Genomic DNA, 23,297 nt, shown 5'->3' with positions numbered 1-23,297 from the left:
ATAAGCAGAAGGAAGGAAATAATAAAGAGCAAAAATGAATGAAATTGGAAAGTTTACATACTGATGATTCCATTTATGTAAAATTGGCAAGTTTACATACTGATGATTCCATTTATGTAAAATTCTTGAAGTGACAAAATTATAGAAATGGAGAATAGATTAGTTGTTGCCAGGGATTAAAGATGGGTAGAGGTCAGAAGATGGAGATTGGAGGTAGAGATGAGAGGTAAGAGGCTATTAAAGGACAACAGGAGGGATCTTTGTGCTGATGGAATTATTTTGTAACTTGGTTGTATTGTGTCAGTATCCTAATTGTGGCATTGTATCAATACTATAGTTGTGCAAGATGTTATCATTGGGGTAACTGGGTAAACCGGATCTCTGTGTGTTGCTTTTTTACAATTTCATGTCAATCTACAATTATTTAAAATAAAAAATTTAAATTAAAAAAAAAGTCTGAACTAGATACTAATATCTAACATTTATTGCTATGTGCTGTAAATATTTAAAGCACTTTACATGTTTTATCTCATTTGATCCTCACAACACCCCACTGTATGAGGGTAGGTATTATTCTGGTACTTATTTTAAAGAAATAAAGGTATAAAGAGGTTAAGTGAATCGCCCAAGGTCACATAACCAGTACGATTCAAAACTGGGATTCAGGCTCAGTTTGTCTACCTCTAGAATCTGTGCACTAGATAATCTTAAAGTGCAAACTAGTGTTAATAAAAGTGAAGAGTTTGTTGTCAAAAGAATATGAAGTGGGGACTTCCCTGGCAGTCCAGTGGTTAAGAGTCCATGCTTCCACTGCAGAGGGCATGGGTTCGATCTCTGGTTGGGGAATTAAGATCCCACGTGATGTGCAGTGTGGCCAAAAAAAAAAAGAATATGAAGTGAAGGAATAACTTTTAGCTGGGATGGAGTTGTCTGGGAAGGAAACAACCATTTATTGAGCCTTTCCTTCATTCATCAAACATTTAGTATAGAACTTCCTCAGCTTACAATGGAGTTACATACTGATAAACCCATGGTAAGTTGAAAATACTGTAAGTCGAAAATACATTTAATACACCTAGCCTACCAAACATCATAGCTTAGCCTGGCCTACCTTAAACGTGCTCAGAACACTTACATTAGACTACACTTGGGCAAAATCATCTAACACATTATCTATTTTATAATAAAGTATTGAATATCTCATGTAATTTGTTGAATACTGTACTAAAGGTGAAAAACAGAATGGCTGTCTGAGTACAGAATAGTTATAAGTGTATCAGTTGTTTACCCTCATGATTGTTTGGCTGACTGGGAGCTGTCGCTCACTGCCACTGCCCAGCATTACGACAGAGTATCATACTGCATATGGCTAGCCCAGAAAAAAAAAAATCAAAATTCAAAGTACGGTCTCTACTGAATGCATATGCTTTTGCACCATCGTAAAGTTGAAAAAAATGTTAGAACCATTGTAATTTGGGAACTGTCTGTACTTGTTTTCAATAAGGATGGCAGATAGGTTTCATGTCACAGACCAATTCTGACTGACAATTGATGCCTAGAAAATTACATTAACACCAGATTCTGATGCCACATCACAGCTGGGTAATTATAGATATTTAATTATAGATATTTAATTATAGATATTTTCCATTTACAAGGTGGAAGGAAGGGATGGCATGAAGAAAGAATGGTACATATTTGCATCTGTCACTATTTTCAGATTTGAGCTAAGTGTTTTATGTGAATTATGTAGTGTAACCCATACAAAACACTGCATGTTGGGTATTATTCATTCTATAGGTGAGGAGACTGAGGTTCGGAGAGTTTAATAAACTTGCCCAAACTCACTCAGGCAGTGAGACGTAGAGCCAGCATTGAAGCCAAGTTCTCCATCCCCAGGAATCATGCTGTTTGCACCACACCTCCTGAAGAAGAGAAGTTTCATTGAGCTTTTGAAGGAGATGATAAACATGGATTGGCCAAGAGATGGCAGAAGGGGTTGGGGCATAAGCACAGAAGTAAAGATCAGCCAGCCACACTAATGACAGGAAGCAGATTGGCCTGACTAGAATAAAGGAGCATATTGGGCAGTAATGACAGGAGATTAAGGGAGACCAACTGCCCAGCTAACTGAAAGCTTTGAAACAAAAAGCTTTTAAAGCTAATAGATTTATTCTTCCAAGTTTGTTTTCTGAGAGTTCCTAGTACAGTGGAAGATGAAGCAGTGACAGTAGAAGACTTCACGACTTTTGTTTTTCTTTCCCCATCTTCTTCATTGGGCTGTGTCATTTTTCTTAACCTACCCTCTTAAGAGGGTTGGGGCTCACCCCCTATCCATAATTTTACAATTTTTTTTATTATAAAAGATGAACATGTATATTGCAAAAAATCTCAAATAATAAAAAAGTGTATAAGTTACAAATATTGCCCCAAACTTTTAATCCCATTCCCCAAAGGTAACTTCTGTTAATAGTTTGGCATCTATCCTTTTAGATGCTTTGCTTGTTTATTACATAACATTAAAAAATATATTTACATATATATGCATGTGTACATGTAAAATGCTATATCATACATGTATTTATGTATAATCCTGAAGACATAAATTCAGCTTAATCATCCTTCGTAAAGATAAGCGTCAAAGGCCAGAAAGTTTAAGCTGGAACCCAGTTTGTTTTAATATTTTCCTTTGCGAAAAGCTGCATTCCTCACAGGGATATTAACCTCTCATGAAGAGGGCTATCAAAGCTTCTAGTGAAAAGGGCTTTGAAAAGGCAAGGTCTTGTTCTGATCACTTTGTTACTGTTAACCCCACATCAACAAGGTCAGTAGATTCTAGAGTAAGAACTTAAGCTTATGAACTCGTGAAGAAAGGAGTGTGGTCTTATGTCTGTAGGAAACCTCTGAATCAACACCAAGGACCTACCTTAGCTCATCAATTTCAGTTGATTAGGGAAAGAGGAACAAGAGTTATCAAAGGGGCCTAACTTAACTTTTTTTTTGGAACCCCTCTGGAGTTTGCCTAATTGGTGACATTGTTGGTTTGATGACATTCCTCCTCACTCTGGTTTTCTTTTCCATCTGAACCCCCTACAGCTATCAATGGGCATGTTAGGTTTTGGCTTCATTATCACTTACATTCCGGAGGCTGCAATCAGTGCTTACCTGGCTGCCACGGCACTACACATTATGCTGTCCCAGTTGACCTGCATCTTCGGGATTATGATTAGTTTCCATTCTGGTCCCATCTCCTTCTTCTATGTGAGTAATTTCTACCCTCACCTAGACTTACAAATGCCCCTCCCCTTGCTTCCAAAAAGAAGTAGACCCAAGTGGAAAGACTCCTGCATAGGCAGCTGGGTCAAGAGAGTTCTAGAAATAATTTCACCTCTTCTAGATTTACAGTCTTGATTAATTGCAGGTGCCAGTTGGACCATGTTCCCAGTTGCATTAACCATTTCACCCCAGCCTTTTAAACCAACATGATTTATATTAAAATTTGGTCTTTGAGATACTGTATTATCATACTTCTTCCCGTTACATGCCTCCTGAAAGACATATATCCTAAAACATAATATATACAGAATATAAAATGCAAAGTAGTCCCTGAACGCAAGCATGGCCTAGGAGCCAAGCTAAACATACATGGTCTGGGAAAATTGTTAAAGAATAGGCTAATAAACAGAACTCCTGGGTCCTTTCCACTACACTGAAACATAGAAAGTATATTATCTTCTTACTGGACATTATAGTCTTTTAATATATTGCTTTCAATTAAAAAAATATGTATCCACCTACTTGCCCTCACTGTTCTAATAATGCTCATAAAGACCTCTGTGCCCAGCAACACTGCCTAGGGACTTCCTTTTGAACTAATTTAGAAAGAGTGTCATTTTCTAGATTTAGGCAATTATCACATCCCTTTCTAAGCCTCTGTAATTTTGTTTTCTTTCAGAACATAATTAACTACTGTATAGGTCTCCCTAAAGCTAATTCCACCAGCATCTTACTATTTCTAACTGCTATTGTTGCTCTGAGAATCAACAAATGTATCAGAATTTCCTACAATCAGTACCCCATCAAGTTTCCCATGGAAATTTTCCTGGTAGGTGTTTTCATTTTGTTTTGTTTTGTTTTGCTTTTTATTGGAGTATAGTTGCTTTACAATGTTGTGTTAGTTTCTGCTGTACAGCAAAGTGAATCAGTTATACGTATACATATATCCCCTCTTTTTTAGATTTCCTTCCCATTTAGGTCACCACAGAGCACTGAGTAGAGTTCCCTGTGCTATACAGTAGGTTTTCATTAGTTGTCTATTTTATACATAGTAGTGTATATAAGTCAATCCCAATCTCCCAATTCATCCCATCCCCCTTCCCCCATTGGTATCCATAAGTGTTTTCTCTACATCAGTGTCTATTTCTGCTTTGAAAACTGGTTCATCTGTATCATTTTTCTACATTCCACATATATGTGTTAATATACCATATTTGTTTTTCTCTTTCTGACTTACTTCACTCTGTATGACAGTCTCTAGGTCTATCCACGTCTCTGCAAATGGCATTATTTCATTCCTTTTTATGGCTGAGTAATACTCCATTGTATATAGGTACCACATCTTCTTTATCCATTCCTCTGTGGATGGACATTTAGGTTGCTTCCATGTCCTGGCTATTGTAAATAGTGCTGCAATGAACATTGGGGTACATGTATCTTTTTGAATTATGGTTTTCTCCCAGTATATGCCCAGGAGTGGGATTGCTGGGTCATATGGTAATTCTAGTTTTAGTTTTTTGAGGAACCTCCATAGTGTTCTCCATAGTGGTTGTACCAGTTTACAGTCCCACCAACAGTGTAGGAGGGTTCCCTTTTCTCCACATCCTCTCCAGCATTTATCATTTGTAGATTTTTTGATGATGGCCATTCTGACCAGTGTGAGGTGATACCTCACTGTAGTTTTGATTTGCATTTCTCTAATGATTAGTGATGTTGAGCATGTTTTCATGTGTTTGTTGGCCATTTGTATGTCTTCTTTGGAGAAATGTCTATTTAGGTCTTCTGCCCATTTTTTCATTGAGTTGTTTTTTTTGATATTGAGTTGCATGAGCTGTTTGTATATTTTGGAGATTAATCCCTTGATGGTTGCTTTGTTTGCAAATATTTTCTCCCATCCTCTTGGATGTCTTTTTGTTTTATTTATCCTTTCCTTTGCTGTGCAAAAGCTTTTAAGTTTCATTAGGTCCCATTTGTTTATTTTCGTTTTTATTTTCATTACTCTAGGAAGTGGGTCAAAAAATCTTCCAGCAATTTATGTCAAATTGTGTTTTGACATAATTTGACATTTGACAAATATGTCAGAGAGTGTTCTGCCTATATTTTCCTCTAAGAGTTTTATAGTGTCCAGCCTTACATTTAGGTCTTTAAGCCATTTTGAGTTTATTTTTGTGTATGGTGTTAGGGAGTGTTCTAATTTCATTCTTTTACATGTAGCTGTCCAGTTTTCCCAGCACCACTTATTGAAGAGACTGTCTTTTCTCTATTGTATATTCTTGCCTGCTTTGTCATAGATTAGGTGACCGAAGGTGCGTGGGTTTATCTCTGGACTTTCTATCCTGTTCCATTGATCTATATTTCTGTTTTTGTGCCAGTACTATATTGTCTTGATTACTGTAGCTTTGTAGTACAGTCTGAAATCAGGAAGTCTGATTCCTCCAGCTCTGATTTTTTCCCTCAGGATTGCTTTGGCTATTTGGGGTCTTTAGTGTTTCCATACAAATTGTAAAAATTTTTGTTCTAATTCTGGAAAATTGCCATTGGTAATTTGATAGGGATTGCATTGAACATGTAGATTGCTTTGGGTAGTATAGTCATTTTCACAGTATTGATCCTTCCAATCCAAGAACATAGTATGTTTCTCCAGCCGTTAGTGTTGTCTTTGATTTCTTTAATCAGTATCCTATAGTTTTCTGAGGTCTTTTGTCTCCTTAGGTAGGTTTATTCCTAGGTATTATTCTTTTTGTTGTGGTGATAAATGAGATTGTTTCCTTAATTTCTCTTTCTGACTTTTCATTGTTAGTATATAGGAATGCAAGAGATTTCTGTGTATTGATTTTGTATCCTACAACTTTACCAGATTCACTGATAAGCTCTAGTAGTTTTCTGGTGGACTCTTGAGGATTTTCTGTGTATAGTATCAAGTCATCTGCAAACAGTGACAGTTTTACTTCTTCTTTTCCCATTTGGATTCCTTTTATTTCTTTTTCTTCTCTGATTGCCGTGGCCAGGACTTCCAAAACTATGTTGAATAATAGTGGCGAGAGTGGACATCCTTGTCTTGTTCCTGATCTTAGAGGAAATGCTTTCAGTTTTTCACCATTGAGAGTGATGTTAGCTGTGCACTTGTCATACATGGCCTTTATTATGTTGAGGTAGGTTCCCTCTATGCCCACTTTCTGGGGAGTTTTTATCATAAATGGGTGTTGAATTTTGTCAAAAGCTTTTTCTGCATCTATTGAGATGATCATATGGTTTTTATTCTTCAGTTTGTTAATGTGGTTTATCACATTGATTGATTTGTGTATATTGAAGAATCCTTACATCCCTGGGATAAATCTGACTTGATCATGGTGTATGAGCCTTTTAATGTGTTGTTGGATTCTGTTTGCTTGTATTTTGTTGAAGATTTTTGCATCTATGTTCATCAGTGATATTGGCCTGTAATTTTCTTTTTTTGTGATATCTTTGTCTGGTTTTGGTATTAGGGTGATGATGGCCTCATAGAATGAGCTTGGGCGTGTTCCTCCCTCTTCAATTTTTTGGAAAAGTTTGAGAAGGATAGGTGTTAGCTTTTCTCTAAATGCTTGATAGAATTCACCTGTGAAGCCATCTGGTCCTGGACTTTTATTTGTTGGAAGATTTTTAATCACAGTTTCAATTTCATTACTTGTGATTGGTCTGTTCATATTTTCTATTTCTTCCTGGTTCAGTCTTGGAAGGTTGTACCTTTCTAAGAATTTGTCCATTTTATTGGCATAGAGTTGCTTGTAGTAGTCTCTTATGATCCTTTGTATTTCTGCAGTGTCAGTTGTTACTTTTCCTTTTTCATTTCTAATTTTTATTGATTTGAGTCCTCTCCCTTTTTTTCTTGATGAGTTTGGCTAATGGTTTATCAATTTTGTTGATCTTCTCAAAGAACCAGCTTTTTTGTGTGTGTGTGGTATGCGGGCCTCTCACTGTTGTGGCCTCTCCCACTGCGGAGCACAGTCTCCGGACATGCAGACTTAGTGGCCATGGCTCACGGGCCCAGCCACTCCATGGCATGTGGGATCCTCCCAGACTGGGGCACGAACCCGTGTCCCCTGCATTGGCAGGTGGACTCTCAACCACTGTGCCACTAGGGAAACCCAGAACCAGATTTTAGTTTCATTGATCTTTGCTATTGTTTTCTTCATTTCTATTTCATTTATTTCTGCTCTGATCTTTATGATTTCTTTCCTTCTACTAACTTTGGGTTTTGTTTGTTCCTCTTTCTCTAATTCCTTTAGGTGTAGGGTTAGATTGTTTATTTGAGATTTTTGTTTCTTGAGGTAGTATTGTATTACTATAAACTTCCCTCTTAGAATTTCTTTTGCTGCATCCCATATGTTTTGGGTCATCGTGTTTTCATTGTCATTTTTTTCTTGGTATTTTTTGATTTCCTCTTTGATTTCTTCCATGATCCATTGGTTATTTAGTAGCATATTGTTTAGCCTCCATGTGTTTGTGTTCTTTACAGTTTTTTTCCATAATTGATTTCTAATCTTATAGCGTTGTGGTTGGAAAAGATGGTTGATATGATTTCAATTTTCTTAAATTTACTGAGGCTTGATTTGTGAGTGAAGATGTGATCTATCCTAGAGAATGTTCCATGTACACTTGAGAAGAAAGTGTATTCTGCTGCTTTTGGATGGAATGTTCTATAAATATCAATTAAGTCTGTCTGGTCTAATGTGTCATTTAAGGCTTTTGTTTCCTTATTAATTTTCTGTCTGGATGATCTGTCTTTTGGTGTAAGTGGGATGTTTCTGGTAAGTGTTTTGATACTCCAAACTCATGGTTCAGATCATTTAAAATATGTATTTTTTAAATTAAATTAAAAGCAAGTAACGTTGGAAGGGAAATGTTCATAGGAGAATTGTAAAAATAATATTTTAAAAATGTACGTTGAGGGTTTCCTTGGTGGCGCAGTGGTTGAGAGTCCGCCTGCCGATGCAGGGGACATGGGTTCATGCCCTGGTCCGGGAAGATCCCATGTGCTGCGGAGCAGCTGGGCCCATGAGCCATGGCCGCTGAGCCTGCGTGTCCGGAGCCTGTGCTCCACAACGGGAGAGGCTGCAACAGTGAGAGGCCCGCATACCGCAAAAAACAAATGTATGTTGAATTGTGACAAAGCTGAATACATACATTTAGTTAGCTTATAGTTTTTTAAACATGCTTATTTTTCAAAGGATTTTTATCTACTGCCTTTTTCATACTATTTGAAAAATAGGGCTTTTTTTTTTTTTTTTTTCCCATTATGACAGTAATACAGGCTCATTCTAGCAATTTTTTTTTTGGCTATGCCAAGTGGCTTGTGGGATCTTAGTTCCCTGACTAGGAATCAAACCCAGGCCCCCAGCAATGGAAGCATGGCATCCTAACCACTGGACCGCCAGGGAATTCTAGCAATTTTGAAAAACAGAAAGAAAAAAAAAGAAGGAGGAAAAGAAATTCCTATAGCTGCACTATCCAAAGTCAACTACAATTGATATTCCTGTACTTTCAGTTATTCTCACTTTTCCTCTTTCAAACAAATACATGACAGGCCTATGCTCAGTGTTGTTGAATTTCTGTATTCTTTTATGTAGAGGTTTCATTTCTATTTTAGTATAGCAGCAACCACACTGTTATTCAGCCTCCTTTCATTCTCCCTATGCTACAGTAAAGAAATTGAGGGAGATGAGATGTTAAATGAAAACTAATCCATGTCACTAAGTGGCAGAGCTGGGTTTGGGGAGGAGGGGCTGCTGGGGAAGGTGTGTGTTCATGTATATGTCCTAGGTTTTTTAAACATCTTTTTCTTTAGATCAGGGGAAATGTTAAACTAAATAAATATGATTGTTTTCTTTCTTTTCAAGAATATTAAAAAAATGTTGTCTAAAGATGACATTTCGTGTTTGTTTTAAGAAATCTGGGGGAATTCCCTGGTGGTCCACTGATTAGGACTCCACGCTTTCACTGAGGAGGGCGTGGGTTCAATCCCTGGTCCAGGGAACTAAGATCCCACAAGCCACGCAGCGCGGCCAAAAAAGAAAAAGAAATGTGATAAAATTTATCTTTTGCAGTTAACATTTTTACAATACTAAAGAGATTTTCATAAATAAAGCTCAGGTTTTTGGAGTCAGCATTTCTCTTACAAGGATCAATAAATCTTTGGGTGTCCATGAGCATTACTTTCCCTTTAAGAAGTGTTCTGTGATAGAGATAAATAAGTTCACTGTGTGCACCCCTATATTTCCCAGCTGCCCTTGTAGTTAGGCAGGACCATGCAACTTTGGGGCTAAAGCATAGGCGAATAGGCATGAGTTCCCAATGTTCCTTCCTCCCCTGCTGTAGTAATCATAGGGGCTATATGTTGAGGTGAGAGTCTCCAGGAAGAATTAGCCTGGATCCCCAAGGCACTATTTGCAAAAAAGCTGTCCTGAAGAGACACTGACCCACAGTGGACTTTGTGTGGGTAAAAAAATAACTTTCAAGTGCTAGGACACTAAGATCTCATGGTTTGTATATTGCCACAGTATAACATATTCTATGCTAACTAATCCAGGTCCATACTCTTCATGATTGAAAGAGTATAGGAATTGCTTTGGAAACTGAGACCAAGCTCTGTCTTATAACTGTTGTCTACTTCTTGTGGAGGTGCATATCCTTTCTTCCTTGGAGTAGTTAAAAAGCTATCAATTCATAAAGGCCAAAAGCTGAATGGCTGCTTTTACAAAAGACCTTCCAAAACACTGTATACAAATAGTGGGGCCCTAGAGCCCAGGGAACAATGTGCATATGGAGTTTGGGGAGTGGAGTCAGAGGCAACCTCTCCTCTTGGAACCAAGTACAACTCTGGCTTTTAGGAGGCTGAGGCTTTGGAGTCACCAGCAGATGGCATCTGTGACACAGACATCAGCGCGCTCTCTCTGTTTCTATCTCTGTTTCTGTATCTCTCTTTGATTCCAGCTTTACTCAGGTATAAAATTATAAAGTATTTAAAGTGTGCATCATGATGATTTGATACAGATATACATTGTGAAAGGATTTCCCCCATCTAGTTAATTAACACATCCATACCCCATACATTTATCTTTTTTTTTTTTTTTTTTTTTTGGTGAGAACATTTAAGTTCTACTCTCTTAGCAATTTTTAAGTATATGATAAAATGTTATCAACTATAGTCACCATGTTTTACGTTAGATCCTCAGACCTTATTCATCTGTTAGCTGAAAGGTTGCACTGTTTTACCAACCTTTCTCAATTCCCCCATCCCTCAGTCCCTGGCAACCACTTTTCTACTCTCTGTTTCTATGAGCGTGACTGTTTTCTTTTTTGTTTTAGATTCCATGTATAAGTGATACCATGCAGTGTTTGTCTTTCTCTGTCTAGCTTATTTCACTTAGCATAATGCCCTCAAGGTCCATCCATGTTGTCACAAATCAACCCTCTTTTAAGAGACATCAGCAGCAGGGATCATAGTGATGTTCCTTTAAGCAACCTCAAAGGCAATAACATTAACCTGGGTTATTAGGAAAGGAGAGGAGTAAGAGTATAGAGGATGCTGTGGGTTGACTATGGCTGACAGATTGGTTTGTGAGCCATAGTTAAGACATTCCTTTGGGGAATGCTATAAATAATTAGGATGCACCATGAAGTGAAGTGGAGAAATAAACTGAGATCCAGCAACAAATGTAGGTGGAGACTTAGAATTATTGCAAATTAGACATTAAACTTTTTTGTGACCTGATTTATCCTCAAAGGTTATTGAAGCCTGCAATACACTACTTATACACATGTCAAGTCAAGTGATTGGGAACATTTTCTACTATATAGCAGGGATTAGAGATGTAGTTTAGAATTGGAAAAAGACCTCCATGTTTCCCTTGGAAATGAGGAAAGTAGGAGAGGGAGGATGAAAGCTGGTATGGTGTAGCAGGTGAAAAGCTTTTCACAACACCCCATAAGAAACTACTGTGAAACTAAGATGTGCTGGAGATGGGCTTCCCTGGTGGTACAGTGGTTAAGAATCCGCCTGCCAATGCAGGGGACACGGGTTCAAGCCCTGGTCGGGGAAGGTCCCACATGCCGTGGAGCAACTAAGCCCGTGCACCACAACTACTGAGCCTGTGCTCTAGAGCCCGCAAGCCACAACTACTGAGCCCGCATGCCACAACTACTGAAGCCTGCGTGCCTAAAGCCCGTGCTCCACACAAGAGAAGCCACCACAATAAGAAGACTGTGCACCACAACAAAGAGTAGCCCCCGCTCGCCGCAACTAGAGAAAGCCTGTGTGCAGCAACGAAGACCCAATGCAGCCAAAAAAAAAGTTGTGCTGGAGGAAACTGCACATACCCAGCAGTCTATCCTTTAGATGGTTGTCTCAAATATTAAGGGAAAATTTCAAGGCAATATTTGGGATCCAGGTAAAATAAACTGACAAATAATTCAAGAGTTTCATAGATACAAGAAATTGTACATACTGTATGTTCATAACTAATGTATGTGTATGTGTGTATTTGTATATGTGTATATTTAAGCCATATAGCAAACACCAAAAAAAAGCATCAATAGTAGTTATCTTTGGGTGATTTATCTCTGCTTTTAAATTTTTCATATTTTCTCTATTTTCCTTAATGAGCAAGTGTAACCTTTATACTGGAAATGAAAGAGTTTCTTGGCCACTTGCCACACTTCCTGTCCCTTAACTATATAAAGATCACAACTTTTCTGTTGATCCAGATCTTCCTTCCATTCTGATCTGTAGGCTTCCTAGGGGTCGTCATCTGAACACAGCATCACAAGTAAACCAACTGCTATCCTGCTCAGTGTCTGGCTGAGCTCTTAGAGTAGATGCTGGGAAAAGATTTATGTGTTAGTAGGGATAATGGAGTAAAGCAACTATATATTATTATTTTTAAATGGGTATTGAGTTCTCTTGTCTCTGCTTTAATTTGCTTTGGTGTGAGGTCTTTATAAGGTGTAACAGCTGCTAGCTTGTCTATTTTCCCTCTAACAGACATTAAAAATGGAAGGGAGCCTTGGTATTTCAGAAGGAAATGAAAGGAGGAAAAAGAAAGCAAGTAATTGCTTTGCTAAAGCAATTTTTCGTGTGTGCTATCAAATGCTGCTCCATCTTATTAATGGTTATTAATGATTATCAATATACCTCAACAATCCCCCAGAGGGCTTACTTGTATTGGGACAGTGTACCTAGATTTTAAAACTTTTAAAACTGAGGCCTTGGTTACAGCTATTATCTGAAAACATGTTTATACTTGATCCAGATATTTAAAGTTGGTGAGGAAAGAGAAGTCTAGGGCAACCATTTTTTCCTATTACTATGTCAGAGACCAAGCCTGAAGTTGTTTTTCATTCTGGTTACATTGCTAAAAAGAGTTCAGGGAACCAAAAGTGTTGGGGAGGACTTCTGCCTTTGTTGTTCCACTGAACTGGCACTGCCTCTTTCTCCAACCTTCATGTATAGGGACTGCCACGTATTGCATTCCCAGTGCTGCCAGAGGCTATGGGCACCTCTGCTCTTGGAAGCAATGCATAATATTTAGATGATCACATGCCTTTTCTTTTTAAACCCCTACAGATTCTTGGGTTCGCTGCATTTGCAAACAAGGTAAACGTGGACACAGAAAACAGCAAGATGCTCATTGATATGATTCCTTATAGGTTGGTAATTCCACTTTTCAAGACTACTTTTCCCTTCCTGTTAACTCTTCTTAGCCTCTGACTACATAGCCTGTTTGGTATCATTGACCAAAACAGAGTGCCATTTAGTTCTCCAGCAAGGATGGGTTTATTCGGGATCAGCAAAGAATTGCAATTTGGGGTCTGCAACCATGGCGAGTCACATGCAAGTCCTCCCACAGCAAGGGAAGAAGTTTTTATAAAGGAAAAAATAAAATTGGAGTGGGGGGAGCTATGGTAAACAAAAAGTCTATGACTTTTCATTGGCTGAGTCCTTTGCCAGGAAAGAAGAGGAGTCTTTCTTCTTCCTGTTGGGCTCTGCAATGGTCACAGGGTGTGAGAACTCCCCCTTTTGGTCTCTCAACTCTACTTAATTATTTTCTGTTTATTAATATTTTTTAAACAATATTCTCTGCTAACAGTCTCTGGCCACAGCCAAATCTGGGTCATGGGCTCAAGTTCATTTTAGAACACAGAGGTTCTAAAGGACAAGGGCTAGGACAACCCCGTTCTTCTCTGGTCAGCCTTTGACTCTCTTCCCATGGTTGAGCCAATCCCCTTACCCAAGTAAACTGCTTGGATGCACTGAATACCAGAGAGACTCATGCATCTTTCTCACAGCACGTTATGAACCTTCTCAACCTCCATACCTGTCTGATTAACTCTCAAGGATGGGACAAGAGATACCTCTGTTTTCCTAGCCTCTCTCTGGGCTTCAGTGCTCAGGAGGTGAGCATTCCTTCTGTCTTCACCTACTTAGACTGAATGGGTGTCCTTGAGCAACATTACTTCATCACTGAGTAGAAAGCCTTCTTCAAGTAGTCTGGCATATGGAGTTCTTAAGGACTTGCAATTAATTGACATTATAATTCCTACCAGTGACTATGGGGCATCACTCTTGCTTCTGTTAGGGAATTATAGTTTCTTTAACCTTGACCAGATGAATCACTTTAGCTAAGAAAGGCCGCATACCACAGTTTCTTGGCTCACGAGAAGGCTTTTGAAGAGCATTGTTTATTTCCTCATGTTCTTCAACAGGGAGTACAGCAAAGAGTCAATGATATTGGCTAGCCCCCAGCATACGAAACAGAGGCTACTTTGATGCAACCATATTGAATTAATCTCATATCCTACCAGTTCTCAGTAAAATCTAATGACGATTAAATACATTTGAAATTCTGTTCACTTTTTTTAAACTGTGAGCAGGCAACCTAGGTAACAGGGAATACAATGGTAAATAAGACTTGGTCTCTGCCCTCAGGAAAAAAAAATGACAAGGGCAATAATGGGATTGATGCTTTACATAATTATTTTATGTCATTTGTTCCTCACAGTAATACTATAAGGAAGATATTATCTTCTTTTTATGGCTCAGGAAACTAAGGGTTACCAAGTTTAAATTACTTATCCAAGCTCACACAGCTGGTCAGTGTCAGAGGTACTATTTGAACCCATTTCTATTTAATTCCAAAATCTAGTATAATAAGCCCTCTATTATACTTAATATGCTTCTGTTATTAATGACTTAAAAAGCACACAATTAACCTTTGCTTATATTTCATCATAAGATTCAAGGGTATAGGTAGAGAAACAAACATTTCAAAAATCTAATTTTAGGTATTGCTTTGAACTCCCTTTTTAATTACCTGTTTAATCACGGTTGCTAGGGACTAGAAAAACTGAACAATTCCACGTCCATGTCCCCTTTTAACTAAATTGCTGACAAAGAATTGAATGTTACAGAAAACATCAGGAAGGAAAGAAACAGTAGTTTATGCTATTATCATACTAAATATTTAAGGTTTACTAACATAGATTTGGGCAATAAATTCATGAAAATTAAAATCTTTTGTGCATCAAAAGACACTATCAACAGAGAAAAAAGACAACTCACAGAATAGGAGAAAATATTTGCAACTCATATATGCTAAGGGATTAACATCCAAAATACGTAGAGAACTCCTAAAACGCAACAACAAAAAACCAACAACCTGACTCAAAAAGTGGAGAAAGGACTTGAATAGACATTTTTCCAAGGATGATACACAAATGGCCAATAAACACGTAACATGCTCAACATCACTAATCATTTGGGAAATGCAAATCAAAACTACAATAATTCAATAGATACCACCTCACACTCATTAGTGTGACTACTATTTTTTTTTAAAAAAAGACGAAAATAACAAGTGTTGGTGAGGATATGGAGAAAATGGAAATCTTGTGCACTGTTAGTGGGAATGTAAAATGTACAGCCACTGTATGTATGCTGATTCCTCAAAAGATTAAAAATAGAATTGCCAAATGATCCAGCAATTCTACTTCTGGGTATATACCGCCCAAAGTTAAAAGAAGTGTCTTGAAGAGATATTTGTGCACCTATGTCCATAGCAGCATTACTCACAATAGCTGAAATGTGGAAGAAACAATAAGTGTTCATCGATGGATGAATGGATAAGCAAAATGTGTCATAAACATACAATAGAACATTTTTTGACAGTAAGAATATAGTTTTATTTATAGAATTAATAAAAGGAATATACCACACAAGTATTTTACACACAAAACACCTTAGACACAAAGATATGGAAGTGAATTTTTACAGTTTATTCACATTGAGTCTAGAATACTAGGTGACCCATTGTCACCTTTAAAAAACAGAACCTTGTCACATCTCTTGAATACAAATTAAACAGCTCAGACTGAGTTGGTCGAGGTCACATAGAATCTGGAACTCACTCTAGTCTGTGCCTTTACCCTAACTCTTGAAGCTGCTACACTCATGACAGAATAATTCAGTGGGTGGTGAATCAGACAAAACAAACACCAAACAGACTCTCCTTCACAGCATGGCAGGTGTGAGGGAAAGATAAACTTTAAACAAAGCTGTATTTATCTCGCAACAATGCCCCAACTGGAGCACTTTTTTTTTTTTTCCTATAGACAGATACTCCTAACACACGATTCTTCTGCTGCTCAAGAACCTTCAATGGCTCCCTAGTGCCTATGAACTCACAATGGCAGCATGTTAAGGCTGGACTTTTCTTGTTTGTGACTAGCCCCAGTGGCTTAGCTGAAATTGTCTGAGATTTGATTGGAATTCAGTATTAATTGTGAAGTTGGAGAGAGAGACTGAAGGCTTCATAACAGTTCTGGAATGTGCTTAATTTGGGCACTGAAAATCCAAATATTTTAGCATTCAACTCCCCTCATACAATAGAATATTATTCAGCCTTAAAAAGGAAGGAAATTCTGACATATACTACAACATAGATGAACCTTGAGGACGTTATGCTAAGTGAAATAAGCCAGTCAGAAAAAGACAATTACTATATGATTCCACTTATCTGAGGTACTTAGTAGTCAAAATCATCAAGACAGAAAGTAAAATGCTGGTTGTCAGAGCTAGGGGGAGGGAGAAATGGAGAGTTATTGATTAATAGTTATAGAGTTTCAGTTTTACAAGACGAAGGAGTTATGGAGTAGATGGTGGTGATGGTTGCACATTATGAATGTATTTAATACCACTGAACAGTACATTTAAAAATGGCTAAGATGGTAAATCATGTTATGTGTCTTTTACCCAATTAAAATAATTGGGGGGAAAAGGTGTGGATAAGAATCAGAAGCAATTTTTACAAAGGACAATGACTAAAATTATACCCTAAAAGATTTGAGTTTGACTAGCAGGGAATACATGGAGCTTTTTAGCTCTAAACCCTCTTAGATGTGATATATGCCTATTGCTTACCCACTGGTATGGTCTCAAACAGTGTAAATAAACTATTTTTCATCGATTTTTGTAGTTTTGCCTGTCCTATCTGTTACCATTGGTACATGGCAGAAACCTTGAACTAGAAGATAGCAGAGCACGTTCTCTTAATGGCTTTTGTAACCTGGCCTGAGTTGCTGGCAGTTTTGGCAAGCTGCTGCCTGAGTTGCTCTTCTTATCTCTTATTTTTATTTTTTTTAAAAAGGGTCAGACCTTTTGAAATGGATGATAAAGTACGATAAGGTTGGAGTGGGGGAGATGCCAATAAATGATTCCTGCTATCTAGGAATAATTCCACCATTTTATTCCAGCTTCCTGTTTCCTGTAACGCCAGATATGAGCAATCTTACTGAAGTTCTTTTAGAAGCGTTCTCCTTAGCTTTAGTGAGCTCCTCTCTGCTCATATTTCTGGGCAGGAAGATTGCCAGTTTCCATAACTATGATGTCAATTCCAACCAGGTGAGAGGACAGGCCTTTCTATTACTTTCTGTGACCCTTTAATCTTTGTTCTCTAACCTTAGCCTGCAGTTAAAATGAAGACTGAAGTTTTCTGTAACCAGAGAGTCCCTTGGACCATGATTTGAATTACAATTACCAAAGGATGTTGTAAAAATTTATTTTTAATTATTTATTTATTTTTGGCTGCGTTGGGTCTTCGTTGCTGTGTGGGGGCTTTCTCTAGTTGAGGCGAGTGGGGGCTACTCTTCGCTGTGGTGTGCGGGCTTCTCACTGTGGTGGCTTCTTTTGTTGCGGAGCACAGGCTCTAGGCACGCAGGCTTCAGTAGTTGTGGCACGTGGGCTCTAGAGCAGAGGCTCAGTAGTTATGGCACACGGGCTTAGTTGTTCCACGGCCTGTGAGATCTTCCCAGACCAGGGCTCGAACCTGTGTCCCCTGCATTGGCAGGCGGATTCTTAACCACTGCGCCACCAGGGAAGTCCTACCAGAGGATTTTTTTTTTTTTTTTTTTAAAGTTTTTTTTTTTTTTTTTTTTTGCGGTACGCGGGCCTCTCACTGTTGTGGCCTCTCCCGTTGCGGAGAACAGGCCCTGGACGCCAGGCTCAGCGGCCATGGCTCACGGGCCCAGCTGCTCCGCAGCATGTGGGATCTTCCCGGACCGGGGCACGAACCTGTGTCCCCTGCATCGGCAGGCGGACTTTCAACCACTGCGCCACCAGGGAAGCCCCTACCAGAGGATTTTTGAGAAGTGTGGCATACTTAACTCTGAAGCCACTTGAATTAATGTGTGTGGTTACTCTAGAACAGATATGGTGTAGGGAGGCAAGAAGGTAATGTATGACATCATGTTGTTAAGCTAGCAGAGTTCCTCTCCTCTCCTTTTATCTTCCTTTCCACCAAGTCCTTAAAAGTCAACCACACGCCAAAGCACGATAAGAAATGCAGTGGAGGGACTTCCCTCGTGGTCCAGTAACTGACTCCGCTCTCCCAATGCAGGGGGCTCCGGGTTCCATCTCTGACCAGGGAACTAGAACCCACGTGCCACAACAAAGAGTTCGCATGCCGCAACTAAAGAGATCCCACATTCCACAACGAAGACCCAGTGCAGCCAAGTAAATAAATAAATATTTTTTAAAAAGAAATGCAGTGGAATATCAAAACTAGGATAATAAAACAATTGAGTTGGCCTCCCAGAAATAGTCCTTCTCATTTTCTTTTTTTTAGTCTCCGACCATTTTGAGTTTGGCTTTTTCCCTAGAAATTAAAAAGGGAATATGGGGACTTCCCTGGAGGTCCAGTGATTAGAACTCAGTTCTTTCACTGCCGTGGCCCCAAGGTTCAACCCCTGGTCGGGGAACTAAGATCCTGCTAGCCGCTTGGCACGGCCTGGTGGCCTAATGGTTAGGATTCCGGGCTTTCACTGCCTGGCCCGGGTTCAATCGGTGTCCCACTTTGACTTTAGGATAGCATAGAAGGAAGCAAGAAAAACAGTACTATATTTCTCCCTGTCATCCTAATTCCCAGCAATCATGCGGAAGAGAATAACAAGGCAAATGTCTCATTTACTCACTTTGAAAAAGGATTTTCCTTATGATCTCTAGCTAAAATGAAGAAATCAGATTTACCATCTTTCACTTCTTTCCAATAATATTTCAGTGTTATTTGAAGTGATGTACACAACCCTATCTTCATGCATAAGAAATAACAGTATACCTTTAGTTCAAACTCAGATCAGCCTTCTTTGACAAACAGTAGGCCTAAAGTATTTGCCATTTCTTTACAGGATTTAATAGCCATTGGCCTTTGCAATGTCGTCAGTTCATTTTTCAGATCTTATGTGTTTACTGGTTCTGTTGTCAGGACTATTATCCAGGATAAAACTGGAGGAAGACAACAGGTATGTGAAATAGAATTTGATCTCTAATATAGAAAGACACTTAGGTCTATTCATATGTATATTCACAGAAGGGGATTATATTAGTTTAACTATGTTACTGTTTTAATGTGATGCTTGTTTGGGAAAAATTTGGATTTCATGCTTGGCTTATTTTTTGATTAGATTTTGTCTTAAAAGCTATCTGTCAATGTGGAACTTGAAAGTCATTTTCTATAAAAATACTGTTCTGTTAAAGGCTTCTATATATTAGCCCACAAAAAGCTACTTTCCGTGTAACATACCTAAAAGATAATATTTTGGATAAACCAACCATCACCTATTAACATTTTTTTCTATGGGGAGCTATATTCTCAGCCCTAGTCTGGGAAAATAATAATATAACTCTCTCCTTCCTGACAGCAGAACTAGAAACTTTCCTGGCTTCCTCAAAGGGCATGACAAGAGGCTTTCATAATAGAGAATAAAGTCTTTGTCTAGGTGAGCTTAGGGAATTTATGACCATTCTACCTTTGTGTAAGAGAAAATTATCTAGGTCAGACCCTCTTCAGACCCTGAATTAGTAAACTAAATATATAGGGTATGGAAGGGAAGAAGGAAAGGGAAAATGTTGGCAGAGAAGGCTCTAAAGGCAAGCTCTCTAATTGTAGGTAAGAGATTTTTTTAAATTTTATTTATTTCATTTATTTATTTTTGACTGTGTTGGGTCTTCGTTGCTGCGCACGGGCTTTCTCTAGTTGCGGCGACCAGGGGCTACTTTTCGTTGTGGTGCACGGGCTTCTCATTGCGGTGGCTTCTGGTGTAGCGGAGCACGGGCTCCAGGCGTGTGGGCTCAGTAGTTGTGGCTCACGGGCTCTAGAGCGCAGGCTCAGTAGTTGTGGCACACGGGCTTAGTTGCTCCATGGAATGTGGCATCTTCCTGGACTCGGGCTCGAACCTGTGTCCCCTGCATTGGCAGGCAGATTCTTAAACACTGAGCCACCAGGGAAGCCCGGCAAGAGAGTTTTTAAGTCCAATGTTCATGAGTTTTAAACTGACTAGATAAAAGTTACAACTTGACAACATGAGAGGTGTCCCATCTCAGTTATATAGCATGATTAAGTGTCAAAGAACTATCAGAATTGAACCTGGAGTAAGCCCATGGAATGAGTCCGGGGATCAGGAGGCACAGAAACAGTGACAGAAGTCAAAGACAAGCTTAGGCCACAGCAGCACAGTAGGGAGGTATAGCCATGGTCAAAAAGTAAAGTGTCAGAAGAATGGACACTGAATTTGAATGGGGAAAGATAAAGTGTCACAGTCCATGGGTAAATATAAGTGAAATATAAGGTGAAAGCTAATAAAAGTCAGAAGATTGGGCAGAGGTGAGAACACGGGTCTAGAGTAAGCCCATACCACATGATTTTATGTGGACTGAGTTTTTTTGTCATAGAGCTTCTGCCAGACACATTGGCCTTTAAGGTGTATGTAGCTGTTTTGTACTACTATTTGACCAAAAGAAGGAAGATGAGTTACGTTAAAAAGAAGGATGTTCTATGCAAGTGTGAAAAAATTTTGAAGTCAAAATGAGAGGATTTTATGGTAAGAAAAAATGGAAATTCTGGACAATAGTTCCCACTGACTTGTGACCACACACTTTGTTTATTTAGTATACAAGCATAACAAATTTGGGGAGAAAAGATGCATGTGGTTGGAAAAAACTAAATCATGGTGCAGGTAAAATTAAGTGCAGAATAAATACAATAAATTTTAAAATGCCATAAATATTACAAGAAGGAGAATGATGGATAAAGTGAGACTTTCATGAATCATTGCAAGAGGGTTAGGATATGTATAGATGGAGGGAGGGAAGAAGGGCTTCAGTTCAGCCTCAGAGTTGCCTTTAGCCTGTTGGACAAAGTGCCTGCTTCAGAGGTTGCTGATGGCTCTCATTCTGTTTTCTGCTATGGCATTGTTCTTCCCTACCAATGACATCTCTCTTTGTGGTACAGTGACTCTTCAAAGGGAAGTATGTCCCCAGGGATACTGGTAAGTCCTTCCCCAAGACCCTGACTTGCCCAGGGCAAATTGCTGGTTCAAGCAGAGAATGCCCCTGACCCTGGCCCTCCACATTGGAGCTACCCCACCTCCAATAAGTTTCTGATCTGGACTCATTCAGCCTTCTTCATCCCATAGCAGGGGTTATTCTCTCCACCCTTTTTCTCTGGGGACTTTTGATTCACTCTGCCTGAGAACACCCCCACTTTTTCAAAGCTCCTCAGGACTGCAGGAAAGAGAGGCTAGGGGGCTGGCTCTGAACCTCTCTGACATGACTTGTCACCAGGAGCCACTTATGTATATATGTATTATGTATGTGTGTATGTATGTATGTGTGTATGTATGTATGTCTGACATAAATACAAACTGTATAAAATGTGTCTGGATTTCACTTTAATTTCTTCCTGTCTAGAACCCACGTGTCTTTACTGGTTGTAGCAAAACCTATCAGCCCTTCCAGCCATGGCCTGGGCCTGCTGATCCAGTTCTGACCACTATGCTTCCCTCTTCTCTATGATTGGGTTCCTTTCCTTGTTCTCTGCTTTCCAAGGACCAGCCTTCTTGCCTTGTCCCCAGGCTCCCAGAACTGCTTTTAAAAATGAGTTATTGGGCTTCCCTGGTGGTGCAGTCGTTGAGAGTCTGCCTGCCGATGCAGGGGACACGGGTTCGTGCCCCAGTCCGGGAAGATCCCACATGCCACGGAGCGGCTAGGCCCATGAGTCATGGCCGCTGAGCCTGCACGTACGGAGCCTGTGCTCCGCAACGGGAGAGGCCATAACAGTGAGAGGCCCGCGTACCACAAAAACACAAAAAACAAAAAAGTTAGTTATTATTTTAAAAAAGAAAAGAAAAAAATTATCAAAGAGAGAAATGAGCTGTGCTCTTTTTAGAGGAAGCAGATATGGCAGTGGAGAGAGCCTGGATTTTGGAGTCAACTGGTCAGATGGATTGAAACCTGACTCAGTAGTTCTAGATGTGTGACCCTGGGCAAGTTACTTTCACTTTCTGAGGCTCTAGTCCTTATCTGTAAAATGCGGATAAGGATAACCTTTCAGTTGTGAGATTTAAACTGGATGACAATAGTGCCCACTACAGTGCGTGTCACTTAAGATGTTCAAATATCAGAGCTTCCACCCCAGGTCCCTAGTGCCCTGGCTGGTCCGTGGTAATGTACTGTCCGCTGCTTATGGAGCATTTGGTGTCTGAGGGTCTGCATGTCAGTAGTGGCTGTGTTTTATGCGACCTCACATTGCCTTGAATCCCCAGAAAGAAGGTAGAGTCAGTCTTTGTTCAAGAAAGCCTGGAAGAGTGATGGAAAATCAGAGCAGAAAAGCAAAAAATGCATGAGATGTAAAGTTGTACATGCTCGTTGTCTCTAGACCCTGTTCAGGCACTGAGTCTGGGATTCTGAGAGCCATCAAGCATCCTCTTAAGGCACAATGCCACCAAGGATGGCCCTCTGATCCCAAAGCCCACCCCTTTGCGTGTGCAGCCATGGGGGACACACAATTATTGGCAGGCCTCCCTGAACAGCAAGTTTTATGGGATTCAGTGTCTGGTTTGTGCTCATTTTAAACTAGGTTTATACAGCTAATTTTGGTGTCTGTATGTCTTCGCTTCCTTAAAAATAATCAGAAGAATTTTGGAGAAAGGAGTAGAAGGAAGGAAAAGTCCTGATATATTTTCCTGTGCTAATCAAAGCAGTTTCTTCTTATAGTGCAAGACTGCCTGAAGCTAGACTCTAAAACTCGATGCAGCAACAGGCTGATATGTACATTGGCTGGAGGAACTTATGTCTTCAGTTACCTTTTTTTAGTTCCACAGTGTATAGAATGTTTGCCATGAGAACTTCCTGAGGTTCAGTTACAGTGATCCATTCTCCTGAATCCTTCTCCCTTCACTCTTCTCTCAAGGTTCAACTTTTCCATGTTGGCTTGGTCCCATTAGCTGTGCATCAGCTGGGATGGGGAAAGAAGGAAGTAGGATGTTGATTTCATTGCAATTATTTTCAGCGATACATTTACATGGCAAATAGCAGTGAGTAGTGAGAGGGAATCCAGTAGGAAGTTACTTTTTTCACACCTAATAAAAAAAGAGAAAAAAAGTTAGAGAATCATTGCTGAGTGGTCACTTAATGGTTTAGATTTAAGGTTGCT

At 39.3% G+C, this 23,297-nt stretch overlaps 1 protein-coding gene across 1 annotated transcript in view; it reads left to right on the top strand.

Annotated features, from left to right (window-relative positions):
* Positions 1 to 23,297, top strand: part of SLC26A8 (solute carrier family 26 member 8) — a 72,778-nt gene that overhangs the window by 30,937 nt on the left and 18,544 nt on the right. Inside the window, exons 6-10 of the mRNA XM_032650209.1 lie at positions 3,097 to 3,261; positions 3,956 to 4,105; positions 12,881 to 12,963; positions 17,065 to 17,212; positions 18,994 to 19,107. Of these exons, the coding sequence (XP_032506100.1) occupies positions 3,097 to 3,261; positions 3,956 to 4,105; positions 12,881 to 12,963; positions 17,065 to 17,212; positions 18,994 to 19,107 (660 nt within the window). The remainder of the gene's footprint in view (positions 1 to 3,096; positions 3,262 to 3,955; positions 4,106 to 12,880; positions 12,964 to 17,064; positions 17,213 to 18,993; positions 19,108 to 23,297) is intronic.

Source organism: Phocoena sinus, chromosome 11 (genome assembly GCF_008692025.1).
Source record: "Phocoena sinus isolate mPhoSin1 chromosome 11, mPhoSin1.pri, whole genome shotgun sequence".
Lineage (NCBI taxonomy): Eukaryota > Metazoa > Chordata > Mammalia > Artiodactyla > Phocoenidae > Phocoena > Phocoena sinus.
The sequence above is the reverse complement of the archived record's forward strand: the minus strand, read 5'-3'. Positions and strand labels throughout refer to the sequence as shown.